General features: G+C 47.7%; 1 protein-coding gene across 1 annotated transcript in view; it reads right to left on the reverse strand.

Annotated features, from left to right (window-relative positions):
- Positions 1-24,478, reverse strand: part of ITGA9 (integrin subunit alpha 9) — a 285,545-nt gene that overhangs the window by 211,849 nt on the left and 49,218 nt on the right. Inside the window, exons 7-11 of the mRNA XM_038761964.1 lie at positions 23,484-23,569; positions 19,001-19,069; positions 11,749-11,886; positions 6,603-6,708; positions 2,468-2,562 (exon numbers count right to left, since the gene is read on the reverse strand). Coding sequence (XP_038617892.1) covers positions 2,468-2,562; positions 6,603-6,708; positions 11,749-11,886; positions 19,001-19,069; positions 23,484-23,569 — 494 coding nt within the window. The remainder of the gene's footprint in view (positions 1-2,467; positions 2,563-6,602; positions 6,709-11,748; positions 11,887-19,000; positions 19,070-23,483; positions 23,570-24,478) is intronic.

The raw sequence follows: 24,478 nt of genomic DNA on the forward strand, positions 1-24,478 counted from the left end.
CAACTGGAAGCACTGTTGCCTAGTGGCTAGAGCATGGGCCTGGGTTCTATTCCACCACCCATCTCCCATGTGACCTTGGGCAAGTTACTTCACTTCTCTGGGCCTCAGTTACCTCATCCGTAAAATGAGGATTAAGACTGTGAGTCCCATGTGGGACAGGGACTGTATCCAATCCGATTATCTTGTGTCTAACCCAGTGCTTAGTACAGGGCTGGCACATAGTAAGCGCTTAACAAATAGAATAAAAAAGGCCTGTCATTCTCTGTTCGTGCCATCCTTTAAGTCGATGTCTCTGATGATCCCGGTGGCAAAAGAGGTGGCCTGCTTTGGAGTGGCCGAGCCGAGCTAGCTCTCACCTAGACATGTGTGAGCCATTAAGCTGCAAAGCTAGGAGGATTGAGGCATTTGGCTGGAGCAGCCCTGAACGAATATGAGAGCCCCTAAAATCTCCAGGGTGTGCTCAGAAGCAGGCCTCATTCCCAGGGCCAGTGGGGCCAGGCAGGACTACAAGAAGCTTCTAGAGGAAGCCAACCCCGCTCGGCATTCAGAAAGGCTGACAGGACTCGCTCAGCTGGGAGCCTCCAGGGAACCCAGGGGGGATGGGAGGGGTTGAGAGGTGAGTGGGAGGAGGGAGGGACCCGTTACATGGTGAAAGCTATTGGATCCTGAGGTGCAATCCCACGGCACCCTGGCTCTCCCTGCATCCCAGCCATGCTTGTCGTCAGTCACCCTAAACTGGCCTCCTGGAGGAAGGGCACCGTGACAGAGAGCCCCAGGCACTCTGGGAGCTGGCGAAGGCAGATTCAAGTCTCAGCACCGCACTCCCGGGCCTCTGTCCCGGGCCTCTGTCCGAGGCCCGGCCTTCCGACTCGACTTCCCCCACCGCCCCTGAGGGGGTTCCACACCCAGCAACCAAACAAAACATTAGATCAGAGCCACAGTTGGCTGCCCAGGAGAGGGAGGAGGAGGAGGGCGAGATGGGGAGCCTCCCTGGAACTGTTGTCGAGCAGAGAGCCGAGGGCCTGGGGCCTGTTTCTGGTAGGGTGGCATGGGTAGAGAACCAGCCCTGCCACCCCTGGAGCTTCTGAGAAACTCCTTTGTTTTCTTCAGGGCTTCAGCCACCCTTAGGGAAACATTCCCAGGCCAGGATCCATTATGGCCCTGAGTCTGGAAGGGATTCTCAGGACTCTCCTCCATCACCACGACTCCCCGGAAGCCAGGTCTGCCCCTCTATACTTCTCTCACCCTCCTCTGGCAGAAGTGGAATGTGGAAAGAAGCCCAGGGGCTTGATTCATTGATTGAGTTAGTGGGGAGACATGGACTGAGTGTTTTTGTTGAAAAACGATCCGTGCAGCACAATGAAGTATGGAGTGGAGTGGGGAGAGACAGGAGGCCAGGAGGTCAGCGAGGAGGAAGAAGCAGTAATCAAGGCACGATATGATAAGTGCTTGGATCAGGATGGAAGCAGTTTGGATGCAGAGGAAAGGGTGGGTTTTAGCAGTATTTCCTATATATTAAGCACTGGGCTAAAATACAATGCAATCAGATTGAATGCACTCTCCACCTTACCTGGGTCTCTCAGTCAAAGGGGAAGGGAGAAGGGGGATTGAATTCCCATTTAATAGATGATGAAACTGAAGACCAGAGAAGTGAAGTGACTTGCCCAAGGTCAGTCAAATAGCAGGCAGAAGGCAGAGCCCAGACTGACACTCATTGCAGCACAACTGTTTGGAAAGTTACATTGAACCATTCGGGCCATGGCCTTTGGGTCCTTCTCATGCCTGAAAAGAGATATTTATCTAGCAGGATGCACATGGCTCAATCAATTAATCAGTAGCATTTATGGAGCGCTTACTGTGTGCACAGCACTGTACTAAGTGCTTGGAAGAGTACACGTTGACAGAGTTCGTAGACATGTTCCCCACCCACGATGAGCTTACAGCCTAGAGGGCTCATAGGCATTGTTGGTATTTTTTAAGAGCTTACTCTGTCCTTAGCACTGGGCTATATACAAGTTAATCAGGTTGGACATCGTTCTTGTCCCATATGGGGACTCACTATTTAAGAAGGAGGGAATAAGATTTAATCCTGATTTTACAGATGAGTCAGTCAGTCAATCATATTTATTGAGCTCTTCCTGTTGCAGATCACTGTCCTTAGTGCTTGGGAGAGTACAATATAACAATATAACAGACACATTCCCTGCCCACAACACACTTACAGTCTAGAAGGAGATGAGGAAAACCAAGGCCCAGAGAAGTGGAGTGTCTTGGCCAAGGTCACACAGCTGATGAGTGGTGTAGTCAACATTAGAACCTAGGTCCTTCTGACTCCCCAGGCCCTTTCCCCTAGGCCATGTGGCTTCCTCAAGGGCAGAACCAACCCTCGGGCTTGTGCCCTGGAAGAATTTGGCCAAATCTTTGACAGCCCTAGCTTCGGGGACAGTTGGCCCTGTCCTCAACTTACCATAGAATACTGTGGGACAATCCCATCTGAGTCTCCGTGGTAGATATAAACCGCTCCCATGTACTCATCTTCCTTAGGAGCTCCAATGGCGACATCTGAAGAAGTCAGAGAGATAAGGGATGGGCGATGGGAGAGGCTTTAAACCAGGACAACTGGAATTTTGGCTCAATATATACATTTGTATCAATGGCATTCCTTGATACAGAACACCATACTAAGGGCTTGAGAGAGCACGATACAACAGAGTTTGGTTGACATGTCCCCTGCCCACAGTGAGCTTACAGCCTATGGGGGAGACAGACAATGGTATAAATAAATGATTTATAATGCATAATTCATAACTATGTACCTAAGTCGTGGGGCTAATACAAATGCCCAAAGATCACAGATCCAAGTGTATAGATAACACAGAAGGGGGAGGGAGAGGGGGAAAAGAGGGCTTAATCAGGGAAGGCCTCTTGGAGGAGATGTGACAGCCAACTGTGGGCATGAAAGGAGTGTGGTTTGGGAGAGGCCAGAGGGAAAATTTCAATGACTATACGACTCATGGAACCCAAAGCTCTCATTTTCAGTGGGAGGAAAGGAGTGTGTGAATTTTCACTGGAAAGAAGGAGCTGGAGTCGGGTAGAGGACCCGAGGAAGTCTTAATCCAGCCCGAGCCACCCTCGTCTTGCTCACTTCTGGGATGGTGGCAACCCCTCAGTTTGGCCGATGACGGCTGAACTCTTCAGAGAGAGCCAAACTGGGCACCTGAGAAGCTTCATCCTTTCCCAGCTCATACCCAAACCACATTGGCAATAAACAAAGCCACAGCAGGGGACTTCACCATGGTAATGGTAGTGTCCCTGTAAAATCCTGCTCCCTGGATGGTTTTCTCTAGCTAATAAGGATGGCCCATCAGCCCCCGCAACTCCCCCGACCGCTACCCAATGGCTCCAGGGTAGCAATGGGAGTTGAACGTAGGTGTGGATTGTAGCAGCAGTCAAGGGGTTGCCCTTGGGTACCCATGATTCTGGGTTTTAAGGATGCCTTCACACTCCTTGTTTCCCATTCCTCTCGATTGTGAGCTTGTTGTGGGCAGGGAAAGTGTCTGTTGCATTGTTTTATTGTGCTCTCCCAAGCACTTAGTTCAGTGCTCTGCACACAGTAGGCCCTCAATCAATACGATTGACTGACTGACAGACTGTGAGTTCCTTGTGGGCAGGGAATTTGTCTACCTACTCTGTTGTACTCTCATGAATGCCTAGTACAGCTCTCTACAGGCAGTAAATGTTCAATAAATACCACTAATTAATCGATTCCCCACCCCTGCTCTGGTCAGACCACAAGAATCTATGTCTTTAATAACTGGGAGAGTTCATAAATGGAAGAAATGAGGTAAGTATAATAATCAATAATTATGGTATTTTTAATCGTTTACTATGTACTTAAGCACTGTACTAAGCACTGGAGTGGACACAAGCAAATCGGGTTGGACACAGTCCCCATCCCACATGGGGCTCACAGACTCAATCCCCATTTTCCAGATGAGACAACTGAAACAAATAAAAGTGCTTAATAAATACAATTGAGTAAATAAATGAATGAATGAATAGGGAAGTGATAGCAATTAGTCAATAATATTTATTGAGTGCTTACTGTGTGCAGGGCACTGTGCTAAGCACTTGGGAGAGGAGAATATAACATATAACATAAAACAGCATGGTGTAGTAGATAGAGTGTGGGCCTGGGAGTCAGAAGGTCATGGGTTCTAATCCCAGCTCTGCCACATGTCTGCTGTATGTGTGTGTATATATGTGTATATATATATCTGTAATTTATTTTTCTATTTATTTATATTAATGTCTATCTCCCCTCTAGACTGTGAGCTCGTGGGCAGGAATGTGTCTGTTTGTTGTTATGTTGTACTCTCCCAAATTCTTAGTACAGTGCTTTGCACACAGTAAGTGCTCAATAAATATGATTGAGTGAATGAGTGAATGAATGCTGTGTGACCTTAGGCAAGTCACTTCACTTCTCTGTGCCTCAGTTCCCTCATCTGTAAAATAAGGATTGAGACTATGAGCCCCACGTGGAACAGGGACTGTGTCTGACCTGATTTGCTTGTATCCATCCCAGCGCTTTAGTACAGTCCTTGGCACATAGTGAGCGCTTAACAAATATCACAATTATTATTATTATTAACAATATCACAGACATATTTCCTGCCCATAAGGAGCTCAAAGTTAGGCCAGCAATGTGGGAATGATGCTAAAGGTTGAGATGCCCATAGCCCATGAAGAAGGAATGATGAGCATTTGTTTTGAAAAGCCGAGAACGGGGAAAAGCCGAAGTTGTTTCTAAACATGGATAAAACTCCAAGCAGGGCACTGCGGAAATGGAGCTGGCTAAACCGAATGCGTCTGTTTTGGAAAATCACCCTCAAATCAAAGGCATTTGGATGTGGCTCAGAAAACCACAGCCAGGGTAGTCTATTTTAAGGAAATGTTTTTTTCGGCCCAAGAAGACGAAGCTCAGCCGTCTAGTTCTCATGGTCTGACTGTCGGATGGAATGGCCTGCACCGGTCACAGAAAACCAAGCAGCCAATCGATTGTTTATTGAGCACTTACTACTTGCAGAGCACTGTTCCAAGAGCTTGGGAGAGAACAATACAGCAAAATTAGCTGACATACTCCCTACCCACAATGAGCTTACAGTCTAGTTGGGGAGACAGACAGTACTAGGAATAAATAAGTAATTTGCAATATATAATTGAAAGGTATGTAAATAACCAAATTGTTGTTCTCAAACAAAGCCATGGGGAAGTTGGGTCACGCTGCAGATATGGCATTTATGTCCATATCTGTAATTCATTTATTTGTATTAATGTCTATCTCCCCCTCTAGATTGTAAGCTCACTGTGGGTAAAGAACGTGTCTGTTATACTGCTGGACTGAACACTTCCAAAGTTCTTAGTACAGTGCACTGCACTCAGTAAGTGCTCAATAAATCAGAGAAGCAGTGCGGCTCAGTGGAAAGAGTATGGGCTTTGGAGTCAGAGGTCATGGTTTCAAACCCCGGCTCCACCAACTGTCAGCTGCGTGACTTTGGGCAAGTCATTTAACTTCTCTGTGCCTCAGTTACCTCATCTGTAAAATGGGGATTAAAACTGTGAGCCCCTGGTGGGACAATCTTATCACCTTGTAACCTCCTCAGTGTTTCGAACAGTGCTTTGCACATAGTAAACGCTTAACAAATACCTTAAAAAATAAATATGACTGAATGAATATGACCCCCATGGATACAATCCTCATGACTATGAACCCCTGGAGAAACAACCTCCCTGGATTTTCATTCAATCATATTTATTGAGTGCTTACTGTGTGCAAAGCACTGTACTAAGCACTTGACATGACCCCTTGTAGCTATGACTACTGTGGATATGACCCCCACAGTTATGACTCCCTGTGGTTATGACCCCCCACAGATACAATCCCAATAGGCATACCCCCCACCTTGTAGATATGTCTCTAAATAGACATGACCCCCATGGACACAATCCCTGTGGCTACACCTCCCCCCTCCATTGGAATGATGCCCCCTCCCCCCAGCTCCCTGATAATATGACCCTGTGGACATGGCCCTCTGTGGATTCGACCCCCATGGACATGGCCTCCTGCTGATATGACCCTGTGAACAAGACCCCCTGATTATATGACCCCTGTGGACATGGTTCCCTGAAGATATGACCCTGTGGACACAGCCCACTGAAGATATGATGATGATGAACACAGCCCCTCCCAGTGACTCTAACCCCGATGGACATGGCCTCCTGATGATATGACCCTGTGGACAAGGCCCCCTGATTACATGACCCCTGAAGACATGGTTCCCTGAAGATATGACCCCATGGATTTGGCCCCCTGAAGAATATGACACCTATGAACACAACTCTCCCCTGCCCCTCCCCACCCCCCACCACCATAACTCTGATCCCCATGGACACACCCTGCAGAAGATATGACCCTGTGGACCCCATGGCTACATGGCTACAGTATGAACCCCATGGCTACAACCTCCATGGCCACAGCCCCCTAGTTGCTATGACCCCCGTGGCTACGACCCTCATTCCCATGAGGAGGAATCAGCACTGACCTGGAAAGCCGTCATCATCCATGTCCTCCAGGCTGGCTATGCTCTCACCAAAGTGGGCGTTGTAAGCGTTGTCGCCATTCAAGGCCGGCTGCTCCTCCAGAATGCCCTATGGACAGAAAACGGGCCTGGCTAAGAGACGGTCAAGAAGCCAGGGCCTCCCACTGGACGGGAAGACCAAGAAGCCAGGGCCTCCTGCTGGATGGGAAGACCTCGTCTTGGCTGCCCTCTCTCCTCACAGCATCGCCTGCCCAGTGTGACGACACAAGCTGTTCAGAGGAAACTGGCCAGCTCCCAACCAAAACCCATCACCAGAGACACATTCCAGCCCCAAACTGTCTTCCTCTATGACACATTTCAGCAGAGAACACCTACTTTTTGTTGATTTGTTTGGTTTTTTAATGGTATTAGTTGAGTGCTCACTATGTGCCGGGTACTGTAATCAATCAACCAATCATATTTATTGAGCGCTTACTGTGTATAGAGCACAGTAATAAGCCTTTGGGAGAGTACAGTACAACAGAGTTGATGGACACATTCCCTGCCCACAGCAAGCTCACAAGTCTAGAGGGGGAGACAGATGTTAATATAAAAAATAAATTACAGAAATGTACATAAGTGCTATACTGTACTAAGTGCTGGGGTAGATACAAGGTAACAATTAATCAGCATATTCCCTGCCGACAACGAGTTGACAAGCTAGAGGGGAAGAAAGGCATGAATATAAATAAATAAATTATGGATATGGTCATAAGAGCTGAAGAGCTGAGGGAGGGGTGAAAAAAGGGAGCAGCATGTGCTGGAAGATAGAGCGCAGGCCTGGGAGTCAGAAGGACCTGGGTTCTAATCCCAGCTCTGCCACTTTTCTGCTGGGTGATCTTGGGCAAATCACTTCATCTGTACCTCATCTGTAAAATAGGGATAAAGACTGTGAGCCCCACATTGGGCAAGGACTCTATCCAACCTGATTAGCTTGTATCTATCCCAGAGCTTAAAACAGAGCTTGACACAAAGTAAGCGCTTAACAAATACCATCATTATTATTATTAATAAGGCTCTGAGGTGGGGAGAATAATTGTCTGTCAGATACAAAGAGGGGAAGGCATTCCAGGCCAGAGGCAGGACAAGATGGAGGCACAGTGAGAAGGTTAGCATTACAGGAGTGAAGTGTGTGGGCTGAGTTGATGTAGAAAAGTAGTGAGGTGAAGTAGGAGGGGGAAGGAGGGGGTTGAGTGCCTTAAAGCTAATGGTAAGGAGATTCTGTTTGAGGTGAAGATGGCTGGGTGATCACTGGAGGTTCTTGAGGAGGGAGGAAACATGGAGTGAATGTTTTTGTACAGAAATGACCTGGACAGCAGGATAAAGTATGGACTGGAGTGGGGAGAGACAGGAGGAAGGGAGGTCAGCAAGGAGGCTGATGCAGTAATCAAAATAGGATAGGATAAGTGTTTGGATTAACGTTGCTGCAGTTTGAATGGAGAGGAAAGGGTGATTTTAGTGATGTTGTGAAGGTTGAACTGACAGAATTCAGTGGCAGATTGAATACGTAGGTATAGTAAGAGAGATGAGTCAAGGATTATGCCAAGGTTACAGGCTTGTGAGACAGGAAGGATCGTGGAGCTGTAGACAGTGATGGGAAAACCTGGAAAAGATTTTCCTGTGAGGAAACGATTAAGGAATTGGGAGTGCTTAAGTCAGGAATAGAGAAATTTAGGGGGAGCTAATTTACTGCCTTCAAAAATACAAGAGTTGTTTACATAGAGAGAGACAGGATGTTGACCAGTTGTTTTCCATTTTCACCAAAGACCCAAAGAAAAGAAATGGACTTCTCTATCCTAAAAGAAACCTTCTCTGGACCCCTCTGCACCATTCAGCTACCCTCTCTACTCCCTCGTCACATTCTTGTCCAAACTCTTCAGACAAGTTGCACAAAAGCCTCCACTCCCTCTCCTCCAACTCCCTTCTTGACCCTCTGCGATACAGTTTCCGCCCCCTCCATTCCATTGAGACCGACCTCTCCGAGGTCACTAATGACCTCCTTCTTGCCAAATCTAATGGACTCTACTCTGAATCCTCCTCAGCCTTTGGCCTGCCTTTGCACTCTAGATCTCCCCTTCTCCTGGAATCATTACCTAACCTTGGTTTTTCTGATGCAGTTTCCTCCTGGTTCTCCTCTTACCCTCTCTGGTCAAACCTTTTTTTATGGCATTTGTTAAGAATACACCTTTCCCACATACTCATCTTCTTTATGGGCACCGATGGCAACATCTGAAGAAGTCAGAGATATGAGGGGTGAGCAATGGGAAGGCTCAAAATGGGGAGGACAGACATTTTGACTCAGCTCCTGTTGCCCTGAAAGGAGTGTGATTTGGGAGGGCTGTGGTAAAATTAAAAAATATCTATATCTATATCATATATAACATGTATACATCTATATAGATATAGATATAGATGTATGCATGTTATGAAACCCAAAGCTCTTGTTTTCATCAGGTGGGAAGAAGCACATGAATTTTCATTGGAAAGAAGGTGCTGGAGCCCAGGAGAGGACAAAAGGGAGTTTGTAAACTCCCTGGGGGCAGGGAACATGAATCCTAATTCTACTGTACTCCCTCAGTGCTTAGTGCAGTGCTCTGCACACAGTAGGTGCTTAATGAAGCAGAGTGGCTTAGTGGAAAGCGGAAGGGCTTGGGAGTCAGAGGTCGTGGGTTCTAATCCTGGCTCCACCACTTGTCAGCTGTGTGACTTTGGGCAAGTCACCTAACTTCTCTGTGCCTCAGTTACCTCTCTGTAAAATGGGGATTAAGACTGTAAGCCCCACGTGGGACAACCTAATCACCTCGTAACGTCCCCAGTGTTTAGAACAATGCTTTGCACATAGTAGGTGCTTAATAAATGCCATTATAAAAACAGTACTTGGCACATAGTAAGTGCTTAACAAATAAAACCATTATTATTAATAAACATTACTGACTCATTAACTTTCTACTAAGTCATGCTGCTTCCCAGGTAAAGGGAAGAATCAGAGAAAGAAAGAGGAAGAAGCAGCATGGCCCAGTGGATAGTGCACAACTCAGGAAGGACCTGAGTTGTGATCCCGGCTCCTCCATTTATCTGCTGTTGAACCTTGGGAACGTCACTTCACTTCTCTGTGCTTCAGTTCCCTCAGTTGTAAAATGGGGATTAAGCTCTGAGCCCCATGTGGGACAGGAACTGTGTCCAATATGATTGTCTTGCATCTGCCCCAGTGTTTAATACAGTGCCTGGCACATACTAAGTGCTTAACAAAAAACAGAAAAAGGAAGACATTAAAAAGAAAGAAACTGACCCCAAAAGACAAAGCTTTTATAGCATCCTTATCCCTGAGTTGAATGTCAGCAGAATTTTCAGTGGTCACAATTCTGCATCCCCAGCTTCCCATAGTGAAGTTTAATTCCCTATAATCTGACATCTCCAGGGGCTGGGTGAAAATCCATTCGGAAACCCAACGTGATTTCCCTTGCCAAGTTCTTGCCCATCACAAGTGCTTATTTGTCTTGTGAATGTATGCACCCCAAGCTCTCTGGAAAGTCCTAGCTGTTTCCTGGCTAAGGGAAGTTGCTGACACGGAGAGAATCCAACCAAATGGACTTGGCACAGAAAAATGGGGAAAAAGCATGCAATCCTACAGTTCAGTACAACTAACTCATGAAAGGCAAATGGGCATGATGGTTCCTCATAGAATCTACCCCTCTAACCCAGCTGCAGTGCTCCTTAGCAAAGCACCACATAATAATAATAATAACAACGGTATTTGTTAAGTGCTTACTATGTGCTAGGCACTGTACTAAGTGATGGGGTGGATGAAAGCAAATCGGATGGGACACAGTCTCTGTCCCACATGGGGCTCACAGTCTCAATCCCCATTTTACAGATGAGGGAACTGAAGCACAGAGAAGTGGAGTGACTTGCCCAAGGTTACCCAGCAGACAAGTGGCAGTGGCACAACCTTCTGACTCCTTCTGACTCCTAGACCAGAGCTCTATTCACTACCCCAGGCTGCTTCTTGAAATCAGATTTTTTTTCCAACCACCATACTGGGGTTCCTATCTCAGGACAGATCTCACATTGGTACCCCCCCCCCCCCCACACACACACACATCAGTGTTATTTATTGAGCACTTCCTGGGCAGAGCACTGTACTAAGCACTTGGGAGAGTACAATGTAACAGAAAGAAGAGGTACACTCTCTGCCCACAAAGAGCATCCAGTCTAGAGAGTGAGGCAGACATTAATAGAAGTAAACAAATTACAGATATGGACGGAAGCGCTGTCCACCTGAGGGAGGTGGGGGTGATTATCAAACTCTCAAAAGGTATAGATCCAAATGCGTAGATGACACAGAAGGGAGTCGGAAAGAAGATGACTTAATCAGGAAAGGTCTCTTGGAGGAGATCATTCATTCGTTCATTCAATTGTATTTATTGAGTGCTTACTGTGTGCAGAGCACTGTACTAAGCGCTTGGGAAGTACAAGTTGGTAACATATAGAGACGGTCCCTACCCAACAACGGGCTCACAGTCTAGAGGGGGAGACAGACAACAAAACAAAACAAAACATCAGTGGTATTTATTGTATGCCTACTATATGCGGAGGACTGTACTAAGCGCTTGTGAGAGGAGTATAATACAACAGAGTTGGTAGACACATTCCTTGCCCACAACGAGTTTATAGCCTAGAGGGGGAAGAGAGACATTTATACAAAATTTTTTTCATGGTATTTATTAAGCACTTACTAAGTGCCAGGCACAGTTTTAAGCACTGGAATAGACACAAGGTGATCAGTTGGGGCCCAGTCCCTGTCCCACAGTGGGCTCACAGTCTTAATCTCCATTTTACAGATACGGGAACTGAGGCCTGGAGAAGTGAAGCCGGCTTGCCCAAGATCACACAGCAGAGAAGCACCAGAGCCTGGATTAGAATCTAGGTCCTTCTGCCTCCCGGGCCCTTGCTCTATCCATTAGGCCATGCTGCTTCTCAATGTGACCTTGATTTGTTCAATTGTATTTATTGTGTAGAGCACCATTATTAGACTACACTCCAAGCCACCTCCCACCCCCTCACATGCACACACAGACACCCACGTAATCCGGCCCAGCCCCATACTCACATTGCCTCTGCTGAGGTAGACCGTAACTTGCCCCTCGTCCCTGATCTCCGAAAACATGGGCGCGCCGACCAGCAGGTCTGACAGACCGTCAGAATTCAGATCAACTGCACATAAGGAGGAGCCAAAGTAAGAGCCCATCTGCAACCAAGCCGAGTCACAACAGAGCGTTCAGTATCTGCCCGCACATCAGAAGATCGCGCACATTCCACGGGGTTTGAATTCCACTAGGCCTAGGGCAGCGCTGGGAATCAATCGATCATGGTCTTTATTGAGCACTTCCTGTACTCTGTGCATTGTACTAAGCACTTGGGAGAGGACAGTCGTAACGGTAACAACTGTGGTATTTAAGTGTTTACTATTGCTAGGCACTGTGCTAAGCGCTGGGGTGAACACAAGCAAATCTGGTAGGATGCAGTCCCTGTCGCACATGGGGCTCATGGGCTTCAACATGGCCCTGCGGATAGAGCACGGGCCTTGGGAGTCAAAAGGACCTGGGTTCTAATTACAGCTCTGCCTGCTGGGCCTCAGTTACCTCATCTGTTAAATGGGGATTAAGAGTGTGAGCCCTGTGTAGGACAGGGACTGTGTCCAACCTGACTAACTTGTATCTCTCCCAGCCCTCAGAACAGTGCTTAACACAGTAAGCACTTAACAAATACCATAATTATTATTTTACAGATAAGGAAACTGGCAGAGTTGGTAGACACGGTCCCTGCCCATGACATGGTTATGGTCTAGAGGGAACCCACTTAATAATCCAAGAGGGCCTTGGGGTGACAATGGTGAGACCTCAGGGACAGACGAGACTCATTCATTCAATCATATTTATTGAGCACTTACTGTGTGTACAGCACTGTACTAAGCACTTGGAAAGTACAATACAGCATTAGAGACAATCCCTGCCCACGACAGGCTCACGGTCAGCAAGTCCCCATGGACATGTAGAGTGATGTCACTGAGGCCCCATGGACATGTAGAGTGATGTCACTGAGGCCATGGCACAATCCACGGGCCTGGGAGTCAGTAGGTCATGGGTTCTAATCCAGGCTCCGCCACTTAATAATCATAATAATGATGGCATTTGTTAAGCGCTTACTATGTGCCGAGCACTGTTCTAAGCACTGGAGTAGATACAAGGTAATAAGGTTGTCCCACATGGGGCTCACAGTCTTAATCCCCATTTTACAGGTGAGGTAACTGAGGCAGAGAGAAGTCAAGTGTCTTGCCCAAAGTTACACAGCTGATCAATGGTGGAGCTGGGATTAGAACCCACAACCTCTGACTCCCAAGCCTGGGCTCTTTCCACTAAGCCCACACCCTCCACTCCTAGCCTGTACCCTCCACTCCTCTGCCGCTAATCTCCTCACCATGCCTCTTTCTCGCCTGTCCTGCAGTTGACCCCCGGCTCATGTCATCCCCCTGGCCTGGAATGCCCTCCCTCCCCACATCTGCCAAGCTAGCTCTCTTCCTCCCTTCAAGGCCCTGCTGAGAGCTCAGCTCCTCCAGGAGGCCTTCGCAGACTGAGCCCCCTCCTTCCTCTCCCCCTCCTCCTCCTCTCCATCCCCCTCCACTTTACCTCCTTCCCCTCCCCACAGCACCTGTATATATGTTTGTATGTATTTATTACTCTATTTATTTATTTATTTTATTTGTACATATTTATTCTATTTATTTTATTTTGTTAATATGTTTTGTTTTGCTCTCTGTCTCCCCCTTATAGACTGTGAGTCCACTGTTGGGAAGGGACTGTCTCTGTATGTTGCCAACTTGTACTTCCCAAGCACTTAGTACAGTGGTCTGCACACAGTAAGCACTCAATAAATACGATTGAATGAATGAATGAAATGCTGCTGTGTGATCTTGGGTGAGTCACTTCACTTCTCTGGGTCTTGGTTACCTCATCTGGAAAATGGGATTGAGACTGTGAGCCCTACGTGGGTCAGGGATTGTGTCCAACCCGATTTGCTTGTATGTACCCCAGTGCTTAGAACAGTCCCTGGCACATAGTGAGAGCTTAATCAATACCACTACTATTATTATGTGGTGTGATGTTGGTGGGTTCCCACGGATACGAGCTGTGATGTCACTGAGGCCCCAAAGACACCTGGTGTGATGTCAGCGAAGACACAAGGGAATTGGAGAATCTGTGGGGGGAACTAACAGTTTGTTGCCTTTCCCCAGGGACACACCAATCAATCAATCAGGGGTACTCATTGAGCACTTACTATAGGCAGAGCACAGCACTTGGCACTTAGTATGGTAAAGGGGACCTGGAGATACCACATGGAAACAAATGCTCCCTTAAGATTGTAAATGTGGCCAATGAACTTAATAAATGCACACCACTTATCAACGGCAAAGCATTTCACTTGACAGAGCCAAGCCAACTAGGAAAAAAGAATTTCCTGAGCTCCGCCAGAATCAAAGAGAAATATTTGCACTAGGAAACATATTGGACTTTCTTTTCCCTTTCAAGTGGGGGAGATACTGGATTGAAACTCATAAAAATGAGACATGAAAGTGGCACTCTGATAAAGAGGGAAACACCCTTCTGATGGTTTGCCAATGATTGTTCGGGCATCTAGCGTTGCCTCTGCAAGATCTCTCCACCCAGGTTTGGTCAAGTTGAACTATAACCACCCCAAAATAACCAAAATAACCTTGGAATCCTAACCCTTTTCTCCCTCAGTTTTCAAATGAAATCTAGGTAGGAGGCCTCACCCTCCAGAACCCACTTCGGCCTTAATGGTAGTTTGCTGGAGGGAAACTGAGGTGAGAAAGAATTAGGCTTTGCTTCAAACTGCCTCCTGTGGCTGAGCCCAGGGTGAGGGAGAGGTCAGTCAGTCAGTCAATCTTATTTATTGGGCACTTAATGTGTGCAGAGCAGTGTACTGAGTGCTTAGCACTGTATTAAATGCTGACATTGTACTAAGCAGGGACAGCAGCTCTGGGGGAAAAGACAGACAAGGAGGTACAAACAGAAGATCACACCTCTAAGTCGGCTGCCTCCCACCCTTTTTTTCTTCTTTCAATGGTATGTATTGAGCGCCTGCTATGTGCATAGCACTGTTCAAAGCACTTGGGCGAGGAATAATAATTATGGTACTTGTTAAGCACTATGTGCCCAGCACTGTTCTAAGTGCTAGGGTAAATACAAGTTTTTCAAGTTGGACACAGTCCCTGTCCCACATGGGGCTCATACTCTTATCCCCATTTTACAGATGAGGTAATAGAGACACAGAAAAGTTAAGTGACTTGTCACCCAGAAGACATGTGGCAGAACCGGGATTAGAATCCAGGTCCACACTCTATCCACCAAGACACACTGCTTCTCCTCCAAAACAACAGAATTAGCAGACATGTTTTCTGCCCATAACGAGCTTACGGTCTAGAGGGGTTGACAGATAATAATAATAATAATAATGGTATTTGTTAAGAGCTTACTATGTTCCAGGCACTGTACTAAGTGCTGGGGTGGATAGAAGCAACTCAAGTTGGACATAGTTCGTCCCATGTGGGGCTTACAGTCCCAATACCCATTTTACAGATGAGGTTACTGAGGCACAGAGAAGTGAAGTGATTTGCCAAGGTCACACGGAGAACAGGTGGTGGATCCGCAATTAGAACCCATGACCTTCTGACTTCCAGGCCTGTGCTCTATCCACTATGCCATGCTGCTTCCACAGATATGAAGATATGATATCAATATTGATATGAATAAATGTGTAATTTTATAGCATATGATTTAATGGTATGTACACCAGCCAAAACCTGCTCCAAGCCTCTCTCTGACCATTTCAGTGAGGTCGAGAACAGGGGAAACTTCCCAGGAAAAGTTGTCCATAGGATGGCAAAGTGGGAAGGAGGATGTGTCTCCAGGATGACTCTCCCCGCAAGCTGGGAGATCCAAACTTGCCCCCAGTTGGTCCTCAGGGAACAAGTTTCTCAGGAAAACAGGGATATTTTGCTTGGCTTCTTACTAAATTTCATATCAGAAATTCCTCTCGAAAAGCTTCTTATCTGAGCTCCGATATCTAAATGCCTAAAACCTTTCAGTTGCGTCAATCGTCGGGCTCTCAAAAGAGTAAAAAACACACCTGAGGTTTATGTTCCTTAGCCAAGCAATATTCCCTCTCCATGGCACGTTGGCAAGTTCATTATACTCTTGCTCCCGACTGTGTGGACTGCACACGTGATATTGGGTAGAGTTGGTGGGAAGTAGCATGGCCTAGTGGCAAGAGCACAGGTTTGGGAGCCAGAGATCGTGGGTTCTAATCCCGGCTCCACTACTTGTCTGCTGTATGACCTTGGGCAAGTCACTGAATTTCTCTATGCCTGAGTTACCTCATCTGTAACTGGGGATTAAGACTGTGAGCCCCATGTGGGACGGGGACAGTGTCCAACCTGATTAGCTTATATCCACCCCAAGCAGATATAAGCTATATATAAGCGATCCTGTGAGCACCATTGGTGAGAGTCCTAAGGGAATAAGTTTGATTTCCCCCCCACCTTCTGACAGTCCTCCCCACCAGAAAACGCCACAACCCTTCATCATTGGAGATTCAAAAAAGCAGAAGCCATTTCACTGGGTAGGAAAGCCTGAATCTCCCCACCCCTTCTTCCAACACCCTGCCTCCTTCAGCATCTGAGGCTTCCTAATAATAATAATTGTGGTATTTGTTAAGTGCTTACTATATACCAGGCACTGCACTAAGCACTGGGGTAGATACAAGCTAATTGGGTTGAACACAGTCCTTGTCCTACATTGGACTCATAGTCTTCATCCTCTGAAGATGAGGGAACTGGGGCACAGAGAAGTCACACAGCAGATAAAATGGCAGGGCCAAGATTAGAATTCAGGTCCTTCTGACTCCCAGGCCTGTGTAGTATCCACTGGGTCATGCTGCTTCCTGCCTCTGCCCAGGTCCCAAGGTCTGAGCTAACTGATGTGACCCCTTTAAATTTCTGGGTTTCACTTCAGGCCTGGAGCTTCAAAAGGCAGAAACATGCAAAGCTCAATGGAGGAAGGGGTTTTCGTACCACCCTGGGCTCAGATCCGGGAACTGCCAAGTCCAGACTAATCTTAGGGTGATTCTCCCCTCGAAATGTCTGTCTGTAACTTGAACCCGGGATGTTTGTGGCAGCAGAAAGAGGTGGAAGCTAGCTGATCATGTCTAAATGTCATGAGTTTGCTAAACCCCGCCTGTGATCATGCCAGGCACAGGTATTTACCAAGGAATATACTAGTATTAATATTATTGTATTTGTTAAGCACTTATTATGCATCAACCTCTAGTCTAAGTCCTGGGGTAGATGCAAGTTAATCAGGCCGGACACAGTCTCTGTCCCACATGGGGCTCAGAGTCTAAGTAGTGGGGAGAACAGGCATTGAACCCCCATTTTACATGATGAGGAAAATGAGGCACAGAGAGTGAAGTGACTTGCCCTCGGTTACACAACAGGTGGGTGGCATAGTCGGGGTTAGAACTCAAGTCAATCAATCAGTGGTACTTACTGAGCACTGACTTTGTGCAGAGCACTGTACTAAGCACTTGGGGGAGTACAAGATAATAGTTGATAGACATGTTCCCTGCCCACAACGAACCTACAGTCCTCTGCCTCCCAGGCCTGAGCTCTTTCCTCTAGGCCATGGTGCTTGTTCTAAAATAGGAGGTGTCTATTCCATATCTTACCAGTTCTACTACCCCACTGGAGATGCTACAATCAATCCATCAGTGGTACAAGTGAGACTTACTATGTGCAGAGCACTGTACTAACTGCTTGGCAGAGTACAATAGAACAGAGTTAGATGCATCCCCTACCCACGAGGAGCAGAAGGGTAGATTTACGAAATGCAGTGTGCCGTAGTGGATAGAGCATGGGCCTGGAAGTCAGGACGACCCGGGTTCTAATCCTGGCTCCACCACATGTCTGCTTGGGCAAGGCACTTCACTTCTTTGGGACTCAGTTACCTCATCTGTAAAATGGGGATGAAGACTGTGAGGCTCATGCAGGACAGGGACTGTGTCCAACCTCATTAAGTTGTATCTACCCCAGCGCTCAGAATGGTGCCCAGAACACAGTAAACTCTTGACATGTACCATAATTATTTTTGATATTATTATTATTTGGTAGAATGGCATTTCCTCCATCTCTGTTGTTAGTCTCTGCTCTTAACTCTGAAAGAAGGGTTTCCTGGACTGACCTTTACTACACATCGCCTCTATGATATTACCTCCCCACAGAGCTGAGGTTTTTGGTTTCTGGTTGGTTTTTTTTTTTTTTTTTTTTTGTGTGTGTGTGTGTGTGTGTGTGTGTGTGCACGCGTACGTGCATGTGTGTGTGTCTGGGGACACTCTCCTAGGAAGGCATCAGGACTGGAAAGTCAGGTCTCATGAAATGACATGTTTGGAAATGCAGTTTGAAGGAAAAGATTATTGTTTTCCCAACCGCAGCCTTTTATAAGGACAGGAAGAAATGAAATTTGGGCAAAGATTTCTGGGAGATCCTCTGAGCCTAAGATCGAGTGGCCGGGCAAGAAAGGAAGCCCACATTTCAGATGCCACCTGCATCAGGAGTCCCCAGATTACCCAGAGAGTATACCCTTGGGGTATCTGGACATCTTCCACTAGGGGACACTCCCTCATAAATCACATCAGGTGCTGCCCCCACCACCACCCCCAAACCGGGCCAGGGTAAATAATAATAATTGTGGCATTTGTTAAGGGCTTACTATGTGCCAGGCACTGTTCTAAGTGCTGGTGTAGATACAAGATAATCGAGTTTGGACAAAGTCCCTGTCTCTCACGGGGATCCCATCTTAATCCCCATTTTCCAGATGAGGGGCCTGAGGCCCAGAGAAGTGAAGTGACTTGCCCAAGGTCCCCCAGCAGATAAGTGGTGAAGCCGGGATTAGAACCCAGCTCCTTCTGCTTCCCAGGCCTGTGCTCTATCCATTAGACCACACTGTTCTCTAAGGGTTCCTTCCTCTAGGCCTGGCTTTCTCCAATGCTAGCTCACCTCCTTCCTGGATAGGTGGTCCCAGAGAGAGACCCCATTCCTTCCAAATTGATTCGGGGCTCAGTCTCAGCCAATCAGACCCATTCAGTCTGTCCCACACCTTCTTGGCAGGGCAGGTGTGCCCCACGAGCTGATTTGAGCCCTATTGGCTTTGGCCAGAGCAAGCATTAAGATGCTCATGCCAGGCCAGGATCAAACCCAATTAGCCAGTCCTTCCCGCCCCAAAGCTCACCTTCTTTCCTGATGCTTGGAAAATCTTGATTAAAGATCCAGATCGCCTGTCGGTTCGGAAAATGTAGACCTGTGGGTTGGATAAGGGGGCGTCAGTTGTTCAGCCATAAATCCACAGGGAGGCTGGTCTTGCCTCGCTTTCAGCATTCCCTGACCAGTCCAGGGGCATGTAGTACAATGGTTACAGATAGCCATGGTGACAACACTTAATACAGTGCTCTGCACACAGTAAGCGTTCAATAAATATGATCCAATGAATGAATTAGTGACAAGGTCTGGCCTAGGCCAACAAGAATGCCAGGTGGCTTCTTTTTTTGTTTCTTTTTTTTCGTGGTATTTGTTAAGTGCTTACTATGTACCAGGCACTTTACTAAGCGCTGGGGTAGGTACAAGCTAATTGTGTTGGACACAGTTCATGTCCCACAGGGGACTTACAGTCTTATTTCCCATTTTATAGATGAGGGAACTGAGGCAAGGAGAAGTGAAATGCCCAAGGTCCCACAACAGACATGTGGCAGAGCTGAGATTAGAACCCAGGTCCTTCTGGCTCCCAGGCAAGTGCTCTATCCACTAGGCCAAGCTGCTTCTTCTTGGCAACCCACTGGGCTAGTCAATGGGACTCTAACAATAATCATCTTCCCCTTCCAAGAGAAGGTCTCGCTTATCCCCTAAGAGTTAGACCAAGACCAGGGATGCCACTGAGTCAGGAAGGAAAGATTAACAGGTGACTCCTGCCCCTTCCCCAACCTCCCACCGAGAGGCTGTTGCACTAGCTCTGATATCATTGTCTTGACTTGACTCAGGACCTCTTGAGCCAAACATGGCCAGATCTGGTGAGGGGGACCTCAAAAAAAATAGGTACTACTGGAATTTCTGGCTGCAGGGAGGTTGAAAAAGCAGCTGTAAGAGATAGGAAGTAAGAGATGAAGTCTGTTCTACTGTCCCCGCTTCTCAACTAGAGTTAAGGCAGTCAGGTTGGGGGTGGGGGGGGCGGGAAGGGGAGAAGAGTGTGGAATGCAGCTAGGTCTCAGGGGGACAGAAGCATAGCTGCGGGGGTAATAGGAGGAGGATGAAGAGGACAAGGAGAAGGAGATGAAAAGGATGAAGAGGAGGACAAGGACAAGGACAAGGAAGAGGACAAGGGTGAGGGGAATGAGGAGGAGGAGGAGGGGGGCAAGGTCAAGGAAGAGAACAAGAAAAAAAGGAAAGAGGAGGATGAGGACAAGGGGAAGGAAGAGGAGGAGGGGGAAGAGGAAGAGGAGGGAGAGAAAAAGGGGTAGGAGGGGAAGGAGGAAGAAGAGGAAAAGGGGAGGATGGAGGAAGAGGACAAGGACAAGAGGAAAGAGGAGGATGAGGATGGGGAGAAGAATAAGGAGGAGGAGAGTGAGAAGGTAGAGAAGGAAGAGGAAGAGGGGGACGGGAAGAAGGAGAAGGGGTGGGTGGGTAAAGAGGGAGAGAAGGAGGATGAGGAGGAAGAGAAAGAGAAGGAGGAGGAGGGGGAGGAGGAGGACAAGGACAAGGAGCAGGATGAGAACGGGGATGATGGGGAGGAGGAGGAAGAGGGCAAAGAGGTAGAAGAGGAAGAGGAGGAGGGAGGGGAAGGCGGAGGAGTGGGAAGGAGGAAGAGGAGGAGAATGAGGATGAGAAGGAGGGGAAGAAGGAGGAGGAGGAGGGTAAGGAGGAAGAGGCGAATGACAACGGAGAGGAGGAGGAAAGAATGAGGAGTGGGAGGAGAAGGAACAGGGAGACAGGAGTTCAGAGTTATACAAGAAGTGCAGTCAGAGGCTGAGAGGAGCCATCTCTGAGCCGCAATAAATTACCCCACAAGTTTGTGGCTATCAGCTTGTTGGCCAGTACTAGTGCCTGATTCCTGTGGCTCCTCTCCGGAGCCACCGATACCATCAGAACAACCCGTGCCCCGTGGGGTCTGCCCCTGGGCGAGCAAAACAGGATGTGAGCATTTCCCCAACACCAGCGAGCCATCTCCTGGCGCCAGCTTCAGCAGGCCCTGGAGGGATGCAGTTCCCCTCAGCCCCATCGTGAGCAGGGCAGGGACTCATGGGACTTGGGGGCTGACTCAATCTCCCTCAGGGTTATCGGAGGTCATGCATTGGCTTCTCCCTGGCTCTGACCTGCGGTGGGCTGCTTTGCTGGTGATGCTTGGCCAGAGACACTGTCGCTTGAAGGAGGAGACGGATGGCGGGAAAGCCCAAGATAATAATAATAATGATGATGGTACTTGTTAAGTGCTTACTATGTGCCAAGCACTGTTCTAAGCACTGGGGTACATACAAGGTTATCAGGTTGTTATCAGGCTCATAGTCTTAATCTCCATTTTACAGATGAGGCAACTGAGGCACAGAGAAGTTAAGTGACTTGCCCAAAGTCACACAGCAGGCAAGTGGCAGAGTCAGGATTAGAACCCATGACTTCTGACTCCCAAGCCTGTGATCCTTCCACTAAGCCATGCTACTTGATTCTCTGCTCCTCGATCTGTAGGTACGGGGGAGGGGTTTGGAATGGGAGAGACACAGATCGATCTCAAGGCAGCCAAGCATGGCTTGAGACACCAAATTTTCCAGGGGTGAGAAGAGACTCCACCCATCTTCCTTCTCTACTGCCTCCAGCCTCCAGACCACTGAGAAACTCATATCCCTCACTCCCTTCGAGACGGCTGGCCAGGGGCTCAATCAATCAATCAATTATAGTTATTGAGCACTTACTATGGGCAGAATACCGTACTAAGTGCTCAGGAGAGTATAGATACCTCTCTCTCTTTGGGCCAGCTGCCCAGGATGCTCAGTAAATAAATCGTATTTACGGAACACTTACTGTGTGCAGAGCACAGTTCTAGGCATTTGGGAAATTATGATATAACGGAGTTGGTAGACACGTTCAGTAAATAATGTGACTCAGTAAAGGAGCCCCAAAGTAAATGATAAAAAAATCTGCGTTTGAAACCACCCAAATGCTAATTAAAGATCAATGTATTTGCTCTGCATTTTCCCATCCTAATCAATCAAGCCTGGACCCCTGGCAACCGGGGCCATTTCTGCCCATCCTCATTGCCATGACAGCTGTTAGGCCCCAATGGGACCTCCAGAATGCCTTTAAACTCTCCTCCTCCCATTCGCAGCCATCCAGCATTTTTGCTAGGCTTTTGCCTGGATTTCCCAGGAGGACTAGGAGAGATAGACTATTTCCCAGAACAAGGAGGACTGGCCCCATCAGGAAAGACAGAAACCATTGCTGAAAATTCTCCTTGCAACCATCCACCGCAAGCAGCGTGGCCTACTGGAAAGAGCACAGGCCTGGGAGTCAGAGAACCTGGGTTCTAATCCCAGTTCCGCCACTTGCTAGCTGTGTGACCTGGAGAAGTCGTTTAAATTCCCTGGGCCTCAGTGACCTCACCTGTAAAATACACTCATTCATTCAGTCGATTGTATTTATTCAGCACTTACTGTGTGCAAAGCACTGTACTAAGCACTTGGAAGAGTACCATATAACAATAAACATGGGAATGAAGACTGTGAACCCCATGTGGGGCAGGGATGGCATCCAACCTGATAACTTTGGACCTACCCCAGTGCTTAGAACAATGCTTGGCTCATAGTTAGTGCTTAACAAATGTCATCATCATCATCATCATCACAGCAGAAGACCCTCATGTGCAACAGGGTGTCCTGGGACTCTCTCCCCACACCCTAGTGCTTTGTGGGAGAAATGTTCAGAACTGAGGCAACAGGCAAGTGGTGCAGAGGGAATGGAATCATCACCATTGGCCTTAAAGCACTCAAGTCACCTTGCCCCCTCCTACCTCAACTTGCTACTCTCCTACTATGATCCAGCCCACACACTTGGTTCCAATTCCAACCTTCTCACAGTACCTCCATCTCGTCTATCTTGCCTTCGACCTCTCACCCACTTCTAACCTCTGCCCTGGAATGCCCTCCCTCCTCCTATCAGACAGATAATTGCTCTCCCCCACTTCAAAGCCTTATTGAAGGCACATCTCCTCCAAGAAGTCTTCCCTTACTGAGCCTTCCTCTCGTTTCTCCCATCCCTCTGCGTTGCTCTTACTTGCTCCTTCATTCACCCTCCCTCCCGTCCCCACAGCATATATGCATATATCTTTATACAATTCACTTCTCCTTGACTCAGTTACTTCATCTGTAAAAAGAGGATTAAGACCGTGAGCCTCATGTGGACCAGGGACTTTGTCCACCCTGATTATGCTGTATCCATCCCAGGACTTAAAACAGTGCCTGGCACATAGTAAGTGCTTAACAAATACCACAGTTATTATTATTATTATTGCCCTCTACACCTTTCCACGCCCACTGGGCATTACAGAGCCACCGAAGATGGCTGATTTGATCCCTGCCCTGCCCGATGCCGGGGGGCTAGAAGAGGCTGGCTGAGCTGCTGGGCAGAGGGATGCCACCTTTCATCCAGGACATTGCTCGACTGGCGGGGCCTTTTACCTTGCCGATGCCTTCATCCTGAGGAGCTCCTCCTACCACATCGGTGGCGGTCGGATGGGAGAAGTGTCCCGCGGTCACGGCATAGCCTGAGTGGGAGGGGGCGGGTGGGGTCGAGAGAGTGAGAGTGAGAGAGGGAGGAAGCAGGAGGTCAGTGCACCAGGATGGCCATGCGCCTTCAGCCCCCAGCCACCCTCCGGAGAAAAAAATAATCAACAACACCCAGAAAGGTACCAGCACCATGAGAAGGGACCACCAGGATTTTGGGCCTTTGGTGGTTGCCCGTCCACTTCCACATCGAACAGAAATGCCTCACTAAAGTGGTCAATCACCATGCCCACCTCTACCTCACTTCGCCTGATTAATTTGGATCTACCCCAGTGCTCAGAACAGTGCTTGACACATACTAAGAGCTTAAAAAAATACCATAGAAAACCCCGATACCTACAAATTTTTAAGTCATTCATTCATTCAATCGTTTTTATTGAGCGCTTACTGTGTGCAGAGCACTGTACTAAGCACTTGGGAAGTACAATTCCTCAACAAAAAGAGACAATTCCTGCCCACAATGGGCTCACAGTCTAGAAGGGGGGAGAAGTCTATGGAAGAGTGATATAATAACAATAATAATGGCATTTATTAAGCGCTTACTCTGTGCAAAGCACTGTTCTAAGTGCTGGGGAGGTTACAAGGTGATCAGGTTGTCCCACAGGGGGCTCACATTCTTAATCCTCATTTTACAAATGAGGTAACTGAGGCACAGAGAAGTGAAGTGACTTGCCCAAAGTCCCACAGCTGACAATTGGCGGAGTGGGGATTTGAACCCATGACCTCTGACTCCAAAGCCCGGGCCCTTTCCACTGAGCCACGCTGCTTCTCATGATATCAAGATATCAAGATATCAAGCTCTCAGCTGATGCTTGATCTGTCTTGATGATCACTAAAGGTCATTTGTCCTCACTTCTTATGCCTTCATCACCATCACCACCATCACTACC

The sequence above is a fragment of the Tachyglossus aculeatus genome, chromosome 2 (genome assembly GCF_015852505.1).
Source record: "Tachyglossus aculeatus isolate mTacAcu1 chromosome 2, mTacAcu1.pri, whole genome shotgun sequence".
Taxonomy (NCBI): domain Eukaryota; kingdom Metazoa; phylum Chordata; class Mammalia; order Monotremata; family Tachyglossidae; genus Tachyglossus; species Tachyglossus aculeatus.